This window comes from Sinohyriopsis cumingii, chromosome 11, assembly GCF_028554795.1.
Source record: "Sinohyriopsis cumingii isolate HCF-2022 chromosome 11, ASM2855479v2, whole genome shotgun sequence".
In the NCBI taxonomy this organism is placed as follows: Eukaryota; Metazoa; Mollusca; class Bivalvia; order Unionida; family Unionidae; genus Sinohyriopsis; species Sinohyriopsis cumingii.
Window position 1 is genome coordinate 16,774,272 of NC_142971.1, and position 24,445 is coordinate 16,798,716.

At 36.9% G+C, this 24,445-nt stretch overlaps 1 protein-coding gene across 1 annotated transcript in view; it reads right to left on the reverse strand.

Moving 5' to 3' along the window:
- The window catches only part of LOC149787665 (retinol dehydrogenase 7-like), a 50,722-nt gene that overhangs the window by 14,466 nt on the left and 11,811 nt on the right, over positions 1-24,445 (reverse strand). The window contains exons 2-4 of the mRNA XM_089973867.1: positions 20,480-20,606; positions 15,900-15,985; positions 11,668-11,850 (exon numbers count right to left, since the gene is read on the reverse strand). Coding sequence (XP_089829993.1) covers positions 11,668-11,850; positions 15,900-15,985; positions 20,480-20,606 — 396 coding nt within the window. The remainder of the gene's footprint in view (positions 1-11,667; positions 11,851-15,899; positions 15,986-20,479; positions 20,607-24,445) is intronic.

Genomic DNA, 24,445 nt, shown 5'->3' on the forward strand with positions numbered 1-24,445 from the left:
GTTGATAACAGCCTTCATTGCTAAATGGATGATGTGCAGAGGACACTCCCCTGGCTCCCAACATGACGCTGACAGTAGTGATGTCTGATAATAGGTGTGCAAGCCAACTGTACGTACTGGTGTTGGTACATACTTTATTTCCACTTGGAGCTTCTCCTGCTGGTCAGCCAAACAAGGGTGAACCAATGATGCGGGAATGGTCAAATCTCGGGTGTAATCGTGACTGTTTGATTGTGGGGGAAATGAAAATGGGAGCCATTGTGTTAGCAACATCATTTCTAAGGGGGGTGCATAAAAGTAGGGCAGAGTGGGATCAGGTCCACTGCTGCAATGAATAATTTAAGGAGTTGCACGAACTTTCTCAATGAAATCCTAGTCCTGCTGGAAATGGACTTTATGAGTTCAATGATCCTGATTACATAAACACCAGATTCAGGTTGGACAAAAGCTGGGATGGACAGAGGTCAGACTTTTCCCAGTAATTATAAAGCTTAGAAAATCTAAAAGTGAGAGAAGGTCATTTCTGGCTTGAAGTACTGGTAGAATAGAACTTATTATATATATCTGGGGGATATTGTCCAGGTACACTGCTGTCATTGTAGACAAAACTGATCAGTACAGGGTGACAATGCAATCCATAAGTTTGGTAGAAACCGAAGGTCTGATGTTGAGGCCAAAGAGTTGGACTTTGAATTGATAAGTCATTTTGTGGTAAACAAAACAGTAAAATTACTATGATGCAGGGTGAATAGGGATGTGAAAATATGTGTCGTCTGGATCAAGACTGAAGGCATACCTGTCCGGATGGATGGAGAGATGGATTGATCTCCAGCCTGAAAATCTGTTGCAAAATGTATTGGTTGAGGCGACTCAGATTGATGATCAGCCTCAACTTGCTATCCGGATAAGAAACTGTCTGGAATAATCTCCACTGCCTGTTTTTCAATGAGTGACGATCTCATTTTGTAGAAAGGTATCCTTCTCCAGGTCTGAGGGTGCGTCTTTTCTAGAGTGGAAAGGAGGAAAAGGAACGTGGCAGGATAAATGAAATCCAAAGCCTATCCAAAATGGTCTGAATCACCCAATTGTTCTGTGAGAATAGTGTGATCCAGCAAACCTGAAATTACAGGAGGCAACCAACCACAGGGAGGCTGTCTGCGGGCAGTTAGGAGGCTTGAAGGTGAAGAAACTTGATTTCTTGCTGCCTTGGTATGGTTACCTCCTAACTTGGTTAGACTGTTGTCTCCTGGCATTGGTCTGGGATCAATACTGCACCTCTGACTGAAAAGATTCCTTGTCCCTAGTCTGCTTATTGTCCCTTCGCAGTGGTAGAGGCTGATTGTTTCAAAAAGCCTGTGTGGGTTGAGCAGCGAGTTGTAGTGGCAGTTCTGCCTGCCTTTAAACTTCTTCAAATTTTTCTCCAAAGGGTAATGGTTACCCAAATAGGGTTATCTGTAAAGCCAGGGTATGATGTGAAGTGGTCTGTAGACATTCATCAGGTTGAAGTTGGCCAAAGCAGTCAATGCATTTCCCTTTAAATCTAACACTGAAGACATAGTGACTACATTCTGGACTTAAAACAGAGGAGCAGACATGTGAACTTTTTTTTTTTTGGTCTAGGACTAGGAGATCAGTACTGAAGACATCTGAGTGAGTGTTGTACCAGTGAGCCAAGAACATCACTGGTACCTGGCTTCCTGAAAAGAAAGCCTTAGAATTCTCTGAGTCAACAAATCTACCTGGTCATTGAGCACATTAATTTTAGCTGAATGGAGAAGGAGCTGAAAAGATGCATTTCTTCCTCCTGGTGAAAATCTCCCGATGCTTTAACTTTAAAGTCTTGAGTAGCAATTGGAGGTAGAGGGCATTCTGAAGTTGCCAACACCATAAAAATTTCCTCAACTGCAGCCTGAAAGCTAAATTCAATCAGTTCCATGATTGGATTGGAGTATGGTTGATTTGTAGGATCTGTCACACTCACTATGTGTTGAGTCCTGATCTGGTTATGCTTGCAGCTTTGGATAAGCCATAGCAGGTGGCATTGATGACTCAATTCCATCCTATTTGAAAATTACAACAAACACTCCCATGTGGATAAGCAGTGAACATATAGTAGTGCAGCACTGCCAGAACAGCTGTCCGGTTTGCCTGGTGTATTTTTGGCCTGGATACTGGCGGCATAGAAGAAGGTCAAGCTATCACTGGTATTGGATGCTCCAAAAGCCTGGCTTGCTGGACAGATTTCTCACTGAAATCTCTGTCATAGTAAGGGTATGTCACTGATGATATGGCTAAATGGATAAATCTATCATTAAGATCCCCACAAATCCTAGATGGGTGGACCATTTTGTCAAAAAGTCCCCTTGCTGGACAGCCATTGATGGTTGGATGGTTGGTGATGGCAAGGCTGTATTACAAAATGGATCCAATGGATACAGTACAAACTCCATGCATCCAGACTTACAGGCCTGAAGGCTTCTGACATGCAGGGAGGGGGGCTTATGCCCTAGGGACAGCCTTAAATTGGGGGGGGGGATGACACCACCCCAATTAGTCAGAAATGCAAGCTACGAACTTTAGATTGGGGTTGGACCCCAGTGTCTCCCACAGGACTTGCAATGGAGGATGACTTTGGATGTCTTTTCTCAACTTATCACATCTTTCCTTACCTTTGATGCATTCTGGACAATTGCTTTGAACTTTGCATTTCATGCAGTCAGTTGACATTTCTACTTAAACGACACAAGAAGAGAAAACAAAGCATAACTTAGCATTTCAGCATGTTACTAACTCACTAATACTGTAACCCAGACTGCTTCTGTCCATGCAGTACTCATGTACATGTCATTGCTTACATCAGACCTGTTACTAATGGAGTAAGTGAAAATAGTGTTGCATTTTAGATGTCATTAGATTAAGCTCTGAACTTGTGCATTTTATGCATTTAGCTGACATTTCTACTGCAACAACAAAAAAAGAAGAAGAAAAAAAACCAAAGCATAAATTAGCAATTCAGCATGTTATTTTAACTTGCTAATACCATCTCTGTTACTGAGTAAGTGAAAATAGTATCAGCTAACTCATAAACAACATCATGCAGTCAAAGATAGCATGGTATAATGTGGTCTTAAAAAGACAAAATCTATAAAGGTGACAAAGTCACTCAAATTTGTCAGAAATTATAAAAATGATGTACACAACCTGCAGAAGAAAGAAGAATGTCCAACAAAATAAATAAAAAATTAAAGTTAGATGGTCCAAGATGGTTTGGATTATCAGAGGTCAAATTTATAATGTTATCAGGACAGCAGTGAAGCTATACAACTTGCAGCACCTGGATGTGGCAAGGGAAGGTAATAGGCAAGAGTTATTTTCCTTTGTCAATGAGATAGAAAAAGACAATTTTTGCCTTTTATTAGGACTGGATTTGCAAGGTAGCAGACGAATGTTCCTAATGTAATGTGATTGGGGAAAATAGCTGAAGGAGAAACTGCTATTCTGCACTAAAAATTTACTTAACTTCATCCTTTTCATTTTAATATTTATGTCTTAGTTTTTAGCTTACCGGTATTTACAACTATTTTGAAAACTTGTGAGGCATTCTTTTTGAGGAGAATTTTTTGAAATGTTGTGGGGCATGCTCATTGAGGACAATTTGTATGACATTTTTGGAGCATGAGGACAATTTTAAAACTTTTGTGGGGCATGCTCACTGAGGACAAATGTACAACTTCTGTGGGGAATGCTCACTGAGGACAAATGAACAACTTTTTGGGGCATGCTCATTGAGGACAATTTTAAAACTTCTGTGGGGCATGCTCATTGAGGACAATGTATAACTTGTGGGGCATGCTCATTGAGGACAAATGTACAACTTTTTGGGGCAAGCTCATTGAGGACAATTTAAAAACTTTTGTGGGGCATGCTCATTGAGGACAAATGTATAACTTTTTGGGGCATGTTCATTGAGGACAATGTATAACTTTTTGGGGCAAGCTCATTGAGGACAATTTTAAAACTTTTGTGGGGCATGTTCATTGAGGACAAATGTACAACTTTTGTGGGGCATGTTCATTGAGGACAATGTATAACTTTTTGGGGCATGTTCATTGAGGACAAATGTACAACTTTTTGGGGCATGTTCATTGACGACAATTTTGAAACTTTTGTGGGGCATGCTCATTTAGGACAATTTGTAGGACATTTGTGGGGCATGAGGACAATTTTATAACTTTTGTGGGGCATGCTTATTGACGACAATTTTTTTGACAATTGTGGAGCATGCTTATTGACAGCAATATGCAGGACTTTTGTGAGGCATGCTTACTGAGTTAAATTTGTGGGGTGTGCTTATTTTTTGAAGGGCAAACATATTATAAACAATGATATATCTGTGGATATTTATCCAGTGTTAATATGGATTTTAATTTTATGTGACTTGTATAAACTTAACTTTCATATTTCGATCTGAAAATCTGGAAGTCTTCAGTTACATTTCCTATTTTATTAAAGAACATGTATATTCCTTTAATTAATCATGTTTTTATTAAAGAACATGTATATTCCTTTAATTATTCATGTTTTTATTAAAGAAAATGTATATTCCTTTAATTAATCATGTTTTTATTAAAAAACATGTATATTCCTTTAATCAATCATGTTTTTGTTTATGATAAATTTATTTAATCTACTTTGATCTTTACAAACACTGATATCAGAATGGTTGTTGTGTTATAGGATTTAATGCCATTTTTCAGCACAAGATAAGTGATACATGGTGGCCAGTATTAATGGTGGAGGAAGAACCTGGGACAACCCCAGAAAGAACCATCGACCCACAAGAAGCTATTGGCAAACTTTCTCACATACCCACGTTGGCCGAGCCAGAGACTCGAACCCACGCAGACAGAGGCGAGATGGCAGTGATCCGTAATGGTGAGTGCTTTAGACCACTTGGCCACTCTGGGCCCCTGATCACAGAATGGAAAAATAAATGAAACAAATGACATTTTGATCTGAGAGGAATGCATCAGTGTACAGCTCACATAATTTTAAATATTAGCAATGCAGTATTTAAGCATAAAAATCAATATGGTTACATTCCTTTTTCTTCAACATAAAAATATATATTATAAACCAAAGATTTTACTATGTCAGTCTTGATCTGTTAAGGGAATCAAGGTCATCATGGTTACATGTATATTTTGTATATTCTATTAGGTTCTTTAATTAATCCATATTTTTAAATGCCAGAATATATGCTTTGATTGATACACTGTTAATGTAAGAATAATTTTTAGTCAACCTTAATTTATGACACTAATTTTCAATCTTGATCTAGTAATGGGTAAAGGTTTACAATCACATTTCTTAAGATAACAAAATACATTTACCTTCTTTGAATAATGCATTATTTTTATTGTAATAATAATTTTAAACATCAACCTGGACTTCTGACTTCAATTTTCAAGATATTAAAAAAAAAGCAACAACAAAAACACGATCAATTTGTTTACTTGAGCTACTGTTTCATAAAATGAAGTAATTATTTAATTATGAATGTTTGTTGATTAAAATCCAACCTATTAATGACAAATGAAAACTAACAGAATCTATCTTGATTCTAAAATTTACATGGTTTGAGCTTATGTACTGTATATACTCGCGTATAAGCTGAATAATTTAGGAAAAAATAAAGACCTGGAAAAAGGGGTGGGGTCAGCTTATCTGTGGGCCAATGTGTAAACTTGACAGTTTTTAGGTAGTTTTGTTGACAGCTGTAATGGCTGTAAATCTTGGGACACGAAACAATAATTTTTTCCATGTCCTAACACATAGGCATGTAAAAAAAAGGTAACTTTTGGTGACCCGACAATTATTAAACTATTATAAAGTACCATGATTGATTTTGTTATTATTTTGCATGTGCATATTTTCTGATTTCTCCAACATGAAGTTAAATAAAGGTAAATACAGACTTCATAATTTGCAGGCTGGTTGAGTTTACCAGGGAGACCATGCTGAACTATAATGTACAGTACATACACAGTGCAAAGCATGCATAGTGTCACTTAAATCCTTACTTATTCCCAAACATAGATGTAGATTTTGCTTTATTCATTGTTTCAACCAAATTGCATTCTTCCAGGTAACATTTCAGCTAGTCCTTAATAGCTGTTTCATTTATGTTGAATCACGCGCTCATGAGTTACTCATTTTCAATGATATAAGTGATCCTACAAATTGAGGTAATATTTTAAAAAAGGTAAGCACGTTTAATTGTACAAAGCACGTAACCATTATAATTTACATGTTCAAAAACAGTGGTAATAACAAAGGCTAAAATTCTCATATAGATCAACTAAGATCAACATCAATCAATTTTAGTTTTGTGTTTTAGCTGAACAACATCGTATCTTTGCACATAATGGAAAGCTTGATGTTTCGGTGTCTCCTTTGTTGACAGTTGGCAAATTTGTCTTTCATTTTGCGACAGCAGTACAGGCCAGTTAATCATTAAAACCATGAAACTGACTTGTGATAAGATGGAATATTGACTGGTATCTATACCAGTTTTAACATTGGTATATACGGTATAAAAATGCCAGGTGTTCACTCATGCAAGTTTCTTTCATGGGAATGGAGTTATAGCATATGGAGCTACAGCATTTGTATTGATCACTCTTGGGATTGAAATTAATTGTGGATGATTTTATTGTTGTGGTTTATTTTTGTATTTTTGTATTACTGTAGCAGAAAAAAAAATCATTAATTTACGTGAATAATGTTTAAACTTAACATTCTACTAAGTGAAGCGAATTCTTTATACTAAAATAATTATTTCGTCACAACAATAAGTCAGGTGATACAACAGAACATGAAGGACTTTTCTTGTTTAGAAGAAATGAAAATCGAAGACATAATGTAATAATCAGGAGTTCTCTGCAAAAGTTGGAAGATATCATGAAATCAGGAGGTAGGCATAGAGTGACGCCAAAAATCAGGAGTTTTTTCCCCTCCTGGCGTGAAAGTTGACAGGTATGGTGTAAGGTTGCTAACAACAAAGCAAACTACAACTCCACTTTTACAGTATTAGCATAATTTTTGAAGCATTATTTCCAAAACTTTATTACTGTATTTTGGAGATATCATAAAAGTTGAGCGCAATGGTGCCCATGATTCAACTCCAACGGATGTACTTAATTTAGCGCATGATCAAACCTACAATGTCCATGTGGTGGCGCCATTATGTAAATACATTCAGTAGCCTAATTGTGAGCGTTGAATCAAACCGTATTGTTTGCTCATTGTGTTGTCATACTGGGATTACATTTTAATGAATTGAGGTATTTACAATTTCAAAGCAAAGTAAAAACGTAATTACCGGTGCAAAATGTCCAATGCAATAATGCATAAACAAACAATAATCAAGTCAAAAGGGAGAAGTAGTGTTACAGGAACTTGCGATTGCTAAATTCGATCAAATTATACACAAAGCTAATTTAGACAGAAACAATAAGAAAACAGAAAATTAAATAAATTACTTTTCAAACAAGTTTATATCATTTCTTTTTAATAATCATGCATGCCAACCGAGAGAAGTATATATGTATTTTTTTAAAATACAAGTTTGCCTAAATAAATGCATTTAGAACTTACCTCGTGCATCTTGAGATGCCTCAGAGTTGTAAGTCAGCTTATACGTAGGTCTTGTACTTTTTATTGTTTATACCTGTTCAGTTTGGGGGTCGGCTTATATGCTAATGGGCTTATGCACAAGCATATACAGTACTCAAAAACAGCATAAGGGATCATAAATGTAACTTAATTGCATGAAAATAAATTAACAAGGATGATCATCTCAAATCTGTCAATAAAAGTGGGATTTTGGCCCATCTTTATTAATTCCATATCTGTCAGAATCTGGAGTGTAATGTCTGAAGGTTTATAATAACTTATAATAAAAAGTCTTTTATTCAAGTAACAATAATGAAAATGGAGACTCAAACATTTTTTCATCCCACCTATCAACAGAATCTCACATTCATTTCTATGCACATGCAAGGGGAGGTAACCAAATGCATTCTCCCTTTCCTTTTTTTTTTACACTGAAATGGCCTATACAGACTTTAAACAATCCAAACATCTTGATACTAGTGAAAATGTAATCAGTTTGCAATATAATCCATCAGACATTGTGGATTAATTCAACCAGACAGCAAGTGATATTTGAAATGCAGTGTGGATTCATAAAATTAGAGAATAAGTGCTAGATGACAGCAGGAAATGCAGAATAGATTAATTAAGTTAGAAAGCAAGTACTTGATGACAGGAAATGCAGAATAGATTAATTAAGTTAGAAAGCAAGTACTTGATGACAGGAAATGCAGAATAGATTAATTAAGTTAGAAAGCAAGTACTTGATGACAGGAAATGGAGCATGCTTTTATTCATCCACAGAGCAAGTGATAGATTACTGCAGGAAATCTGACAAGGAATAACTCACATGAGAGCAAGTGATAGATGAGAACTGGAAATGCTGCTGGGACTAATTTAAAAAGGCAACAAGTGCTTGATGACAGCAAGAACTGCAGCATGAACTGATTCAAGTAGAGAGCAAGTGCTAGATGATGGCATGAAATGTATTGTTGATTAATTCAGCTAGACAGCAATGCTAGAGAACAACAGGAAAAGCAGCATGTATTCAGCTTGAGAGCAAATGCTATACAAAAGCAGGAAATGCCAAGTAAACAGCAAGTGCCAGGTGAAGATGAGAACAAGAAATGCAGCTGGATTAATTCAAAGTGAAAGCAGATGCTACAGGACAGCAGAAAATACAGCATAGAGTAAATGAGCTAGACAGCAAGCGATAGATGACAACAGCAAATGCAGCATGGATTAAGAGCAGGTGATGACAACAATTAATGCTTAAGTTTGAACACGAAAAATTGCATTGTGATAATATTATATTGAGACATGTGTGTTATGAAACATATGATATTGAGACTTCAGAGCAACTTGGCATACCTTGAATTCTGACACATTTTAGTGGGGTTTTACTATCCTACAGTACAAATGCCTAGAGCTGAAACAGATAACCAAACATTTGTAATTTCTGTGAATATCTCCAAGAAAACAGACATTCAAATGTTATTTGTCTGTCTATTGAGAAGTGACACCTGCAACCAGATTCAGCAGTTGTTGTTGTTGTTGTGGGGTTTAACGCCATTTTTCAGCACGATAGGGTATACATGGCGGCCAGTATTAATGGTGGAGGAAGAACCCGGAAAACCCCGGAAAGAACCACCGACCCACGAGAAGCTACTGGCAGGCTTTCTCACATGCCCACATTGGCTGAATCTTAGACTCGAACCGCCGCAGACAGAGGTGAGATGGCAGTGATCCGTAACGAAGAGCGCTTTAGACCACTCGGCCACTCGGGGCCCCCGATTGATTCAGCAGTTGACCATGCTGACCAATGATTACTGTAGCACTGCTTGGCAGCATTTTGTAAAAGAAACAAAGAAGGCAAAGTGTAAACTATGCAACACTGTATTAGTTTACAAGGGAACAACTTCAAACCAGCTAAAACACATGAAATTTAAACTCCCACTCACCAGGTAATCACAGCATTGCCATTTTCTACTCATTGTCATTTAGGTGCTCTTGAAAAGACAGCATGAAGTATGGCAAGTTGAGGGAGACCATACTATAGAAACAAGAGCATGTATTATGGCCAGTTGAGGGAGACCATACTATAGAAAACACAACATGAAATATGGCAAGTTGAGGTGACCATGTTATAGAAAAGACAGCATGTAGTATGGCCAGTTGAGGGAGACACCATGCTACAGAAAAGACAGCATGTAGTATGGCAAGTTAGGAAGACCATGCTACAGAAAAGAAGTCCTACTGAAGTCTGTACAGCCTTTGCATATTCATCCATTTTATCCACATTTCATGTTCTGCACACTATAAATAACATTCAAGGTTGTGATTCTGAAACCCAACATAGTAAACCAGCTCCAAACAATATTTTAATCATTACTTGTCTCATCACAGTGAAGAAGAACTCACACTTAATGGAAACAAATTATCAAAAGTTGCTCTCTTTTTTTCACTTTAAGTTCAGTTTCAGCACTAAATGAACATTTGTGGTCATGCAAGTTTGAAAATAAACACAGAGGGAAATAACACACTTACAGTCATTGGAATATTAGTCCTTCCTCACTCATACATGCCAACCGCTCAAGAAGTATAAAAATAATCATTGCTATTAAAAGTGGCAAACAAGCATAATTTAGGTGTAAAAAGTGTAATCTATATATTACATGCCAGAATTACAGCATGTATGAAAAAGATACATTTTTACTTCTAACCTGGTTCTCAGCTACTCAAAATCCATATGGATTAGAACCAGAATACAAACACAAAATATACTGAAAAATTAATAATTTTCAGCACTCACTTTGACTAGAATACATGTGTAACTTTCACTGAATGATTGTGAAATTGAATTCTGCAATGATCACAGTCTGGTGCTCAGAGTGCTGTATTACATTACTTTCATATTCTTCTTTTAAAGTTTGAAAAGATCCATCTGCTCTAACATTTCTGTTATATAACATCCACAATTCACACTGTGCGTGTGTGTGATTTGGATTTTTAACGTAGCTTTAACAAGTTTTCAGTCATATCGCTACAATGTCTGCAGTGTGACAGTTTATAGTGGTCTAGCACTGGGGCATCATGCTGCAGACATATAGCATGATGTCCCACCCAGTCACATTATCCTGAATTCAGGCCGACCAGTCCTAACATTAACCTCTTAATGCTGAGTGCCAAGCGAAGCAGCTGTTAGTACCATTTTTGTAAGTCGTTGGTATGACTCGGCTGGGGATTGAACCCACAACCTCCCACATCCGAGGCGGACGCTTTAACCACTAGGCCACCAGAGCGGTGAATTCACACTGGTGCAATTTGCTTAAAAAATATAGACTGGTTCACTAACTAGCTTATCAATAAAATGAATCTGTCACACAAAGTTCACTTTTGAAGAAACCTGTGTTTTCTTGGAAACATACAGTTGTCACAACAATGAGGAAAGTACTCTTACACTATTCTTATGCAGCAGTCACCTTTTTAAGAATATTCTAAAACTTATACAAGTAGAATTAAAGAGATGATAATAAAAATGACAAAATCAACATTTTATTGCTTTATTTTCTTTTTTAATGAAGCAAAAAGCATAATCCAAATAGTCAGAAGAAACCTTGGTTTGGTGGAAAAAAAGCATGATTACACCAAAAGTGTAATGGTTGGCATGTATGCTGACCCCCTGCAAATTAAATATAGACCCATAAATTAATTTAATTATATAATTTAGATGGCACAGTTAGCAGTGTTATCAATGAAGCTTGGCAGGGATTTTGTGTGTGTTTGTGTGTGTGGTCAATAAACATCAAAGTAGACCAAATAAATAAATTTTAAAGAGATATGAATTAAAGCTTTATTGGCAATGATGAGTTTTTGAATTCCATCCAAATACATTCAATGAAATTCAATAAGATGATTCAATATTTAGTTTTCGTTTCAGTTCAACATTTGATAGATTCTATTAGTCGATAATGTCTGTTACAGACATTATATAGTGAGATTTTAACTTACCCAATAAACTTGTAACATTAATGATTCTACCCTTGGCCTGGCGTATTAGGGGTAGCAGTGACCTGGTTAATCTGACAGTACCAAAAACATTTGTATCCATGACTTTTTGGAACACAGCATCTGATGTCATCTCCATTTCTGAGAAATACCAAACTCCTGCATTGTTCACCAACCCCCACAAACCTGCAGAAGAGGAAAGAAGTGAGTGACACAAGTATTTTTACCTGTGTTCAATGTTAGTAAATTTCCAATGTTCTTAATCATACCATGTTATGTAACCTGAAAGTTAGAAAAGATGTCAGCACTATGCAAATCAGGTGAATCTAGTTTTCTTGTTTTTTTCTCGAAATAAGGATGGCGGCAAAACTTCCAACAGGTGAGACATAGTTGAGACAGCATTTCTTCAACGACTTTATCTTTTGGGAAGAGAACTTGCACAAGTTACTGACTTTATCACTGCACAGTTAGGATCAGAAGAAAAACACAACTGTGCTGCATTATTTTATCTCTTATCCAGTGGTGTTTTGTTTTTTTGATCAATTAAATTTTACCCCAATTTATTTATTCCTTGATTATATTTGTAAATAATAAAAATTCTTAATTCACAGTGACTGGTTTCATTCACTTTAACTGGCTAACTTGAGCCCTTGCTTATGTTGGGTATAACTGGCTTAATTGTGCCCTTGCTTATGTTGGGTATAACTGGCTTAATTGTGCCCTTGCTTATGTTGGGTATAACTGGCTTAATTGTGCCCTTGCTTATGCTGAGGTTAACCTTCTTGAACACCATCATCTGTAATTTTGTTAGTCAATAATTGTATGCACATGTAATTATATCCAAAATATTCAAAGAAAACTGGAATGCTATAGATTATTCATTCAGATCCAGGCTGGACAGAACAGATAACCCAAAGCCTCGGACAAAACAAACCTTAATTCAGCCGAGTGAGATTTATATTTTCTCCAGGCTGGACGGAACGGATAACTCAATGCCTTGGACAAAACAAACCTAAATTCAGCCGAGTGAACTTTATATTTTCTCCAGGCTGGACGGAACAGATAACTCAATGCCTTGGACAAAACAAACCTAAATTCAGCCGAGTGAGCTTTATATTTGCTCCAGGCTGGATGGAACAGATAACCCAATGCCTTGGACAAAACAAACCTAAATTCAGCCAAGTGAGCTTTATATTTTCTCCAGGCTGGATGGAACAGATAACCCAATGCCTTGGACAAAACAAACCTAAATTCAGCCAAGTGAGCTTTATATTTTCTCCAGGCTGGATGGAACAGATAACCCAATGCCTTGGAGAAAACAAACCTAAATTCAGCTGGGTGAGCTTTATATTTTCTCCAGGCTGGACAGAACAGATAACCCAATGCCTCGGACAAAATAAACCTAAATTTAGCTGAGTGAGCTTTTTCTTTTCTCCAGGCTGGACAGAACAGATAACCCAATGCCTTGGAGAAAACAAACCTAAATTCAGCCGAGTGAGCTTTATATTTTCTCCAGGCTGGACAGAACAGATAACCCAATGCCTTGGACAAAACAAACCTAAATTCAGCCAAGTGAGCTTTATATTTTCTCCAGGCTGGACGGAACAGACAACCCAATGCCTTGGACAAAACAAACCTTAATTCAGCCAAGTGAGCTTTATATTTTCTCCAGGCTGGACGGAACAGACAACCCAATGCCTTGGACAAAACAAACCTAAATTCAGCCAAGTGAAATATGAAAAATAACTTGACTGCTATCGGTAGAACGATACACTTGTACCACATATCATTACTATACATAGTCTACAATATGGTACATTATCGATACACACTTTAACTTTGGAAGGTCCTTCAGTAGTAAGGTAGTGCTATATGTATTGTCATCTTGGTTGTATTTCCAGTATGCAGAATAGCATAGACTTATCACCTATTCATATGCCATTCTTATCCTTGACAAGATTAAAAAAACCTGTTCCAATCAGACTACCTGTTAGTTGTCAATGATTAATTTAGACTTTTAGGCTATTTCAGGCTGTTCCATTTGCTGAGATGCAGAACTTGTAATAGTTACCACACCCTTTGTTTTGCATAGTATGGATCCCTGGGTTTATCCTTACCCCACCTCCCATGTAATAACTTGGAAACCACTTAAATCTGCACTCATGGGAGCTCCAGTGGCTGATTGGTTGGACATGTGACCAGAAGGTTGCAGGTTTGAATCCCATGAACAGATCAGCCTAGATTAACTATCAAAATGTTTTTTGTTTTACTCTTAGAAATTGAATCTTGAAGTGTTTCAGGAGGAAAGCATAATGGGTTAATATTTTCTTTCTTCCATTAGAAGCACAAAATACAAAATCTGCATTTAAATTAATCTGTGAGTAATGGGACCAAATATATAAAATGCTTTGAAATAAAGCACAATGCATGAGATAACATAAAATTTTGGTCAAGTTCTATCCAAGCTGCTTAATGATTTTGATCCAGTCTGTGGCAACAGTGATCATGTATGTTGGTGGATTAGCTTCACATGAGCACAAACTTGAAATGCCAGGATGTGTTTTGTCAAGTTGGATTCAATTTTTTCAGTGTTTTTTGGGTCTAGAAGCCATTAAATTTTATTTGTTTTGTATTTTGTAACAGCAACCAAATTGATGGTTGATCAGAAGTGTTCGTACAAATCAAAGAGGTTGCCTTGCGAGGATACTTTCTGTCAAGTTAGTTCAAATTCAATTCAATAGATTTTGGAGAAGACATTTTTCAACTGTTTAGGAACAAGAGACTCACTTGAGTTGACTGGTATCATCCGTAAAAACTGGAATGGTTTCATACCAGGATTCTTTCTGCTAAGTTTGGTCAATTCTATTCAGTGGTTCTGTAGAAGTAATTTAAAGGCTTCTTGCATTTTTAGTACCCTAATTTGACAGAGAACTGGAATCATTGGTTCAGTTTGAAAGGTAATCATGCCAGAGTGCTTTCTGTCAATTTTGGGCAAATTTTTTAAAGTGGTTTTTGGAGAAATGGTCTAGTGTTTTTTTTTTAATGTTTAGCATTATTAACCATATCTGATGGCATATAATTTTTTCTTTTAAAAAGAATCTGAAAGTTTTTCACACAAGGACACTTTCTGTGAAATCTGTTCAACTTCTGTTAATCTGTTTGTTTTTTAAATTTAGTAATGGTGGCCATATTTGACATGGGATCATCATCATTTGCACAAATTTGTAAGGTCTTCTTGTAAAGATGCTTTCTGTCAAGTTTGCTCAAATTTTTTCACGGTTTCTCAGAAGAAATTAATCTGGTTTTTCTATCTTTATTAACAGTAGCCCTTTTTCAGGGCATTTTGGCATTTTGAAGAAGTTTTGAGGTGCCTTCCAGCAAGGATACTATCTGTCAAATTTGTTTAAGCTCTATTTGTTATTAGTTTTTAAAAAGGTCATTTAATGATTTTTATATTTTTCATTAAAGGTGGCCATATTTAATGACAAATCAGTATTCTTTGTATAAATCTGATAGGCCTTTATGCCAAAATGTTCTGTGCAAAGTTTGGATGAACACTGGTCAAGAGGTTTTAAGAAGAAACTGAAAATACCAAATACTGACAGGCAAAAAAAAGGTTTATCAAGTTTATAGGAATTTATTCCAGGATGCGAAATTTAGCTGAAACTGGTCTGGCAAGTTTTGTGAAGAAACTGAAAATACCAATAGTATATGGACAGCCACATAATCCCTGTAGGTCCAAAGCACAAGCTCACCCGACCTTATAGCCTGGTGGGCTACTTTTTTTTAAAATTCATGTTCATTCACTGATGTTCTTAAATGTATGGGTTTCATTCTTTTACTTTTTTGTTCTTTCTTTCATTTAATGTTTAATCGTTAATATAATTTTAGACTCTCATACTACAGCATGAAATAGGAAATGATCTAATGAAAATTTCACAGTAGAAACTTTACATTTCAATGGAATTCATCATGTGATTTATCAGGCTAAATCAATGAACGTGAATGGGATCATTTGTAAAAATAGTACAGATTCCATATTGCAACTGCTTTCAATCAATCCAACTTCACAACCCCTTTGCATGGATGTTATGTAACTGTCATGCTTTTTCAATTTACTACACAATGTCTATAGTTTCATTTTCAAAGGGAAATCTAACTGATGACAAGGTTCTGAGGATGACTGATTGATTTTTGTTTCCATGTCTTCTCTGATTGCTATAATTATAACATACCATCACTGGTAACTTTCTCCTGAATCACTTTAGTAACTGCTGCAATGTCCTCCTTTTTTGTGATATCAAGTTTAACTAATGTTACCCTGAAAAGATAAAACAGGTCACAAGTATGTCTGATGTAAAATGACTGATGTAAAAGCATTCAGATGCATTGTAGTATAGACACAAAAACTCTTTTCAGGATAATGTTAAATAACTTTATCTTTCTTTATTTAGGAGTAAATAATGATGATTTAGATAATGCTGTTTCTTCAGTAGACTCTACCAAGCACTGTATTAAGTGAACATAATATTCTTATTTTCCAAGAATGATAACAAAATTTCCAAAATTATTTGTCAACAGTTTAAAAATTACTGAATGCAATCTCTAAAGTGTTCATTACTTACAATAAGCCCTCTCAACAATGCAGATGAAGGATTTAGACAGTATACAAAGTCGAGGACATGGAAAACCAGGAGAAAATCACTGACCAAGGACGAAAGTTCAGAGTTCTGGACTTCTCTACTCAAGAGATTGAATTCTGGATGGCAGCAGTAAAAACAAGCGGCTGAGGCCCATAGAAAAGTGCAGTGTTTCAAAGATAAAAAAATCTTGGACAGCTCAATGCTGTCTAAATCTAGACCAAGTCATTCCTGTATTTTAAGGGAGTTGCCCATCATATTTGTCCAAAAAAGTTATCTAATATGACAGAAAACAGACCTAAAGTGTGCGGACAAAATGTTGCATTTTCATTTTGAAGTTCTCAAAAGACCTTGGTAAATAAATAATATTCAGCCCCCTGAAGGGGCTACTTTTGTACATCCCTCCACTTTATGAATATCATCATATCAAATGTACTAAAAGCTATAAACTTTGTATATAAAGCAAAAAAGGTGATCAATTAACACTAATTAATTAACGCGGCAACATTACTAATTCTGTCCTCCATATTTCATTAGTTACCGATGATCAGTCTTCACTTGTCCTGCATAAATACCATATATATACTTGCTTATAAGAATCAAATTGCAAACTGCACAGACCAAGATCTGCCCATACATAATGTGCTGGCAGATCTGGGTCTGTGCAGATTGTTCGGAATAAACAGTAGAACAAAGAAGACAGACCCTGATCTGCAAGTGCATTATGTTGTAGCAGATCAGGATCTTTGTTGTTTGCAATTTGTCCCTGTCTCTTGCTAATGCAGTACTGGTTAAATATATCCAGTGATACCAATGTAAATGTTTGATAAGTACGCTAAGCTAGGAGATTAGTAACTAATAAAGTCATCAATACAATGTTTCTCACCCTAAAGGAACTGAGATAATCGTGATACATCTACATACCATGACATGAACTCTGTGTGTGTGTGTGTGTGTGATTTGGATTTTTAACAAGTGTGACAGTTTATAGTGATGTCTGGCACTGAGGCATCATGCCACAGACACGTAGCATGATGTCCCACCCAGTCACATTATCCTGACATCAGGCCGACCAGTCCTAACACTAACCTCTTAATGCTGAGCGCCAAGCGAGGCAGCTGTTAGTACCAATTTTGTAAGTCTTTGGTATGACTCAGCCGGGGATTGAACCCATGACCCCCCTGCATCCGAGGCGGACACTCTAACCACTAGGCCACCGGAGCAGTTCATGACATGAACTAATTACATAACTTGAAGCAACTGTGTTTAGGTGGCGCTCTACAGTTTCGCATTTTCCATAGGGTTAGGATTTTAAAGAAAAAGAATTTCCCTAGCTTTCCTCACTGGTTATACTGGCTATTTAAAAAAGACCTTGTATATCTTAGGTATAATTAAAAGAACCTTTAATTCCCTTTAATTTGGTGTATAATTGATGGGTGTACTATAGGTTATAGAGTATACAGCTTGGCCTTACTTCAAATGTGCACCTTTCAAAAAAGTGCTAGCTCTACTTGGTCATTTTCACTTCCTGAACTTAAGAGGTAAACTGTATGAAAAAGAGCTGATAACTAGTCTGGAAAAATTCATTTTCATTATTTTAATAGCTGCTACGTATAGTGTACTTTAGACTAATTCAGGCTGATTTTTTAACACAAGGGAGCAGTCATTTTAGTTAGCAGTGTGCTTAAATCATGTAAAATTTCTAAAGTATAATAGCCAAAGAAATATCATCCACATTACATTACTGTAGCATATAGGTATGCCAACATTCTCTCCATTGTGCATGTTTAAATGCGAACTACTTCACCGTACATACGTCACTCTCTCTAAAGTACATATTAATTGGTGAGCGCCCCCTTACCGATTTAAAAAATAAAAACAATGCCTCTTTGACTTCTGTTTTCAACTTTGAGACACAGGCATTCAGAGACTGGTTTCAACTTTGAGAAACAGGTATTCAGAGACTGGTTTCAACTTTGAGAAACAGGTATTCAGAGACTGGTTTCAACTTTGAGAAACAGGCATTCAGAGACTGGTTTCAACTAAGACCTGGAAAAATCACTGTATTTAAAGAAATTAAATCAAATCAAAACTACGTAGACAAGGTCACACACAATTTGGTTTGGAAGTATACTATTATGAGAGGTAAATACACACAGAAAATGAGCAAATTTAAAACAGTGCCCTGTTATGGGTAAGTAGAGCTATGGTCCTGTTGGGCAAGTGGATTTTGAATGTGGCAAGAAATTTTTTTTTAAAGCCATTTGTTTGTGTCTGAGCATTGAGTAATATCCATAAATTACAACTCCCTAATTATTGGATTTAAAGAATGTATTAGAAAAAAAATCAAAAGCTATAATTTTATGCATATATTGCTACATTATATACTAATTTATAAATCGAGTCCAACCGCAAACAACAAAGACCACATAATACACCAGCAGACTAGGGTCTATGCTGTTTGTTCTATTGATTACTTTTAAAAAACTGCACATATATGGTATATACAGTATATATATTTTTGTACACTGACTAAACTGTACCGGCATATTCCTTTTTTTTGTATTACTTAAATACATCTTTATGTATGTTTTCATCATTGTTTAGCAACCTACTTATTTTTGAATGTTGTGTACATTTTGGTTACTAGGTACATGGTATATTTATGCATATTCATATATACTACTACAAACAGACAGCCTTTATAAAAAGAATCCTTCAGTGCCTATTAATGTAATCTTTAGAAGAAACCAGTCTGAAGGAATGTGGTTTCTTTATATGAAAAAAATTTGGAAAAAAAGGTTTTCTCCTGACAAGAATATCAGCTGGATTTGCTACTGTTTCTAATGCAAATACATCCTCTGATCCCATACCTTTATAACCACCTCTCTGACCCCTACCATTATTAACACCTGTCTGATCCCATACCATTATTAACACCTGTCTGATCCCATACCTTTATTAACACCTGTCTGACCTCATTCTATTATTAACACCTGTGAAAACTTCCAAGAACAGTTTATGATGTATTGTTTACACAAGGTTGACCAAAAGGTTAATCCCCACGACAACACATCTGCATTTATTCCATTGACAAGTTTGCATTACAAAGTTTGATTATCAGACACAAGAACAATCTCTATCATACTTTTTACTGTATTTTTTAAAAATATCTTGCAGGTGTGCAGAAGATATGCAGGGTAAACAGTACTATATATACTTTACTTTACTTATAAATTACATTGTGCATGTGTGAGTGCCAAGTGAGGTGGCTGTTAGTACCTTTCTTGTAAGTCTTTGGTATAACTCGGCCATGGTTTGAACCTGCGACTTCCCGCATCCGAGGCAGATGCTCTAACCAGTTTATAAATTACAGACACTTAGCAAAAACTGGTGTGCAGTACATTGTACAACTATATTCTTGCACTGATTTCCTACCATTTATGAAGTTCGGTTTTGAACTGGGAAACATCTGTGCATTATTGAGCTTAAACTGGGCATGTATGGAATAAAAGAAAAGCAAGACAGTATGTGTATCGGTGTGGTAAGTGCAGCATGTTTTAATGTTGGAAAGAAGTTGGTCTACATTGTTATAATGCAAGCTGAATTGTCATAAAGCTGGTACGGAGCTGTACAGCCCCATGCAGCATAACTATTCTACTTACCTTTAAAATAGCTGTGATGACTACAGATGTTTGTTTCTAATGGTTTTATTCTAATCAGTTTGCTTAGAAATGCTAGAATGGAACAAAAATACCGTACTCTCCAACCTAGCTCCTTTAAATTTGGAACTTTTAGGACAATAATGGGAAAATACATACATTTTGGAGGCCTGGGAATAAGGCCAAATTTAGCCCCCAAAACAGGCAAATTGTGAAAATCCCATTGTTGGCAAATGAAAATGGACAGTAAAGTTTGTGTCATCTACATATTAAACAGGTGGGATTTTTACAAATTTTATTATTAAACTTGAATGCTTTAAAGGAAAAATTAAGTGTTCACCCATTCATTAAAAACTTAAATGGTTAGTGGCTATGACAAAGGGTTACTGAGAACACTTAGCCTTATTATTTTTTCTCACCTTTCAAGGCCTCAATACCACTACTCTATCAAGCACTTTTGCACATTAGACACCCTCACCCCCCCAAAAAAATTCTCACTGCAGAAAATATAACCTCTTAGTGCAGCTATTGGAAAGGGCAATAGCTCCAGGGTTTAATGTATCCAGACAGCCAGCAAACACATGCATTCCTATGGAGTCCAGCTTCTTCACAAGGGCATTTCCAAAACCACTGTCACAGCCTGAAAAAGAAACCACTGTATGTCAAAATTTCACCACTATTCATTTTTTTAATTAAATTTACGATTGTCCTGGAACTTCTTGGATTCAGACATTAAAAATTCCATCTAAGAAGATTACTGATTTTTCCCATTGTGGTTTATTAGCAGATAAGGTGGTGAACAGGCTGTCCTAATTAAGTCTATCAAAATGTGCCATTTACAACATGGTGTACTGAATTTTAGGTAGGCTACAAGGTCTTTGCCCCATCAGCTCTGTAGACCACCTTCTTAATTTATAAATTAGTAGGACTCTAGAAATATCTTTAGTTGAATTTAAAACAAAGAACTCCGTCAGCTTATTACACAGCCAGTCCTGGATCCTCAGCCTCCTGAAATTGAGGATCATGAAAGAAAAACAGTGGTGCATTGGTAGACATTAAATCATGACAATGAAGCAAATCAAGAAAATACTATTACATTAAATTTTCACTTTTGTATATTAACACTCTCTGTTTCTGTTCAATGTAGTTACTTTTCTTGCAAACTACTTACTAGGGCTTTTTATCTTATTATCCATGGACTCTTAGGTTTTCAACAGTAAATTAATTTAAAAAATCAAGAGTCTAATAGATTTTAAATGTCCATGTGATAGCATAATTCTAGAAAATGTAATTCTTTTGGTGGTTGTATTAGTGAGGAAACTATTTTTTTTAATGCAATACTTACCCATCACTAATGTGCAGCTTTTGCTCTTTCATGCTGAAACACCACCATTTATTCGATGTGAATACATCTTCCCACAAGAGTGAAGAATTGTCAGAATGACACAATCACCTCTTGAACCTGGCCTCGGATATGAGTAGAATGATCATTTTTTTCACAGAAGATGAGTCAACCAGGACATCAGAGCTGGCTGGTAGGAGGGCATTCTACAGTAGCGATGGATAAGTATTGCATAATTAAAATTAGTTTTCTCCCTTCCCCAAAACCATTTTTATAATAGCAACTACTTACCTGTTGCTATTCTGCAGCTGAATTTGTCAGTCTACTCATGCAAACAAAATAACAACAAAAAAAACCCCCCAGAGAATATGGAAGGTACTCATTGTTGAGGGAGTGATCCATGCTTTTTATTATACAAGTTTTTCATTTATAGGATATTGGTATCTCTCTAGGCCACATACTGTGCTACAAAAAACAGGCCCAGAGAAAAATGCCCGTGCTTCTTAATGTTAATGAGCAGTGGTAAAATGAGGAGAAGGAACACCAAAATGCTGCCTTCATTATATCCTCCAAGAAGAAGATTTTAAGGCAGACTCATGAGCGAGAAATGGATCTAACCTTGTGGGCTTTAAGTTTCATAAAGGAGAGGGGCTGATGTGATCTTTTAACTGTCACAATCCACTGTGCGACGGCGGTAACCTGTCTTTTTTCCTTTAGAGGCATTAAGATAGAAACATACGGTCCTCACTGCGCATAATTCTATCTTGACCATCTCCAGCATAAACTAAACTGAGACTGGTGATCTCTACAGGCATGGAGCAATTGAAAGTAACTAAATTTTAGCTATAAATCCTGGTTGACAAAGGAGAGAAACAGCATTGTAATTTCCACTGAAATTGAGACAGCCTGTGTTGACTGACAAGGCATGAATCTCACCGTGTCTTCTTGCAGGCACTAGAGCAGTCTTGAGTGTGAGGTCCTAAAATGAGGCAACACTCCAAGGTTCATAAGGGGTCTTGGACAAAGACAACAAAACACAAGAAATATTCCATATGGATGCAAGAAGTCTCTGCAGATCAAATACTGTATAGGACTGACAAGGTGTGAATCTGAACTGACTGCCAGCCCCTTAGAGAATTTAAGAATGTTGAAAAAGGCAACTCTAAAGCCCTTGACAGTGAATACTGAACATCTCTTGTTCTCAACAGTAACAAAAGCAAATCAGCAACAGAAGTTACAGAGGGACAGCTAGGATCAATGAATTACCTACTGCATCAGTTACAAAAGATTCACCACCTGGCATCATAGATATTGGATGTAGAATCTCCTCTGGCCTAAATGATGCAACTGGAAACCTGGACCAGAAACTTGTTCTGGCAGAGAGATTGCTTGAGATAAGCCAAGCATGAACATGGAGAACCTGTAGGCTGTTGTGGAAGAGGGATATTCAGTGTTGCAACAGAAGGTCCCTCCTGTGAGGTAGAGACCCGGGTGAATTGATCAAATGGTCTAAAATATCAATGAACCATGATCACTGGGGTCACCTTGAGGTGATAAGAGTGATTTGGGAAGTGGAAATTCTGACTCTTTGCAGATTTTGAACCAGCAGACGGAACAGTGGGAAGGAATATGCAAATAATCAATCTCACTAAAGGTGTCCACCGCCCATGCTCCCTGATCTGGAAGAGGAGAAACATAAAGGAAGTCTGTTGCTGACCCTGGTTGCAAACTTGTCCACCAGGGGTCTTGCCCACAGCGTGAAAAGGGACTCTTTTATTGAGTGGTGAAGAGACTACACTGTGTAGATGGCTGTTTTCTAATGTTCTTCTTCCCCAGAATGTGTCAGTCTCTGAGGGTGATGTTCTCCCTGATGGCCCAGTGGATGAGGTTCTAGACCCCCATGCAAATAGAAAGGGCATGTGTGCCTCCCTGTCATCAGAGATCATGACACATAGACCCCTTACTCTGTCGATGCCCCCTTGTAATGCTAGAGATACTGCTTTCACTTCTAGGTTGTTGATATGGAAGGACGATTCTGCAGACCCTAAAGAATGCTGCCTCTGGCTCTAAATGAGTGCCCCAACTGGAATATGACATGGCGGCAAACAGGTGGGAGAGGGGCTCAGGTTCAAGCATGGGGATCTGTCCTAATTCATCCACCAGTGCAATCAGTGATGAAAATTGGACAATAGCGATCACGGTTGATAGAGAATCTCTGTTTGGTTTCCACCTTGCAAGAAGGAGAAACTGTAGAGGTTGCATATATATATATATATATATATATATATATCCAGGAGGAACCATGAGCAGCATTCAAGGTTCCCAAAGGGTTAAGTAAAGGCGAGTAAAAAAAAATTTTTTTCTTGCAATACCTCTAATAGTAGGGGAATTCAATCTGTCCTATCCAGTGGAACGCTAAGTTATGGTGAGTCAGGAACTGCATTCCCACATAAACAAAGTCCTACTGTGGAAGAAGTTCCAATTTAATAAGGTTAGGAAGAAACCCAATTGAGTTACTGTGGACCAACGTTGAGCGAGGGATGAGCCAGTCATGATGCTGCATTGTGATATTTTTGCCTGCTGAGAACTTCCAAGAGTCTTCGATCTTGATGGAATGAGAAAGAAGCAACAGGTCTGGCTGAGGCTGCATCCCCAAGATCTTTTTCAAAATGAATGGATATTCTTGGACTGTGTGCAAGATGGTTTCTGACACTATTCCAGAGGTAAGTGCAGGTAGACTTCATTTACTGCCTTAACAAGGGACCAGACCTTATTGGCATCACCCAACTGAGAAGGAGTGAGCCTGGTAGGAGGCATCACTGGTACTGCTGCTATCTTAAATTTATTGGAGTCAATGTAACTAGAAAGGGCATACTCTGACCTGGTGACTGGTTGGGCATCAAAGAGGGCATAGACACTCTCTGTTCTACATCCCATAATTCAGAGTAGTGAGTAGGGGGGAGATGAGATTGTCTGTTTGCCATGGATGTGACACCTTTAAAATTTGATGTGATCTGGTGAGGAGGTGATAGTGGAACATGAACCACAATATTACCTCTAATTAATGTGTGGGTAGGGTTCAGTGGCTGACGGGGACATACATCACCAATCACCCTGAGGGATGTGTGTCACACATA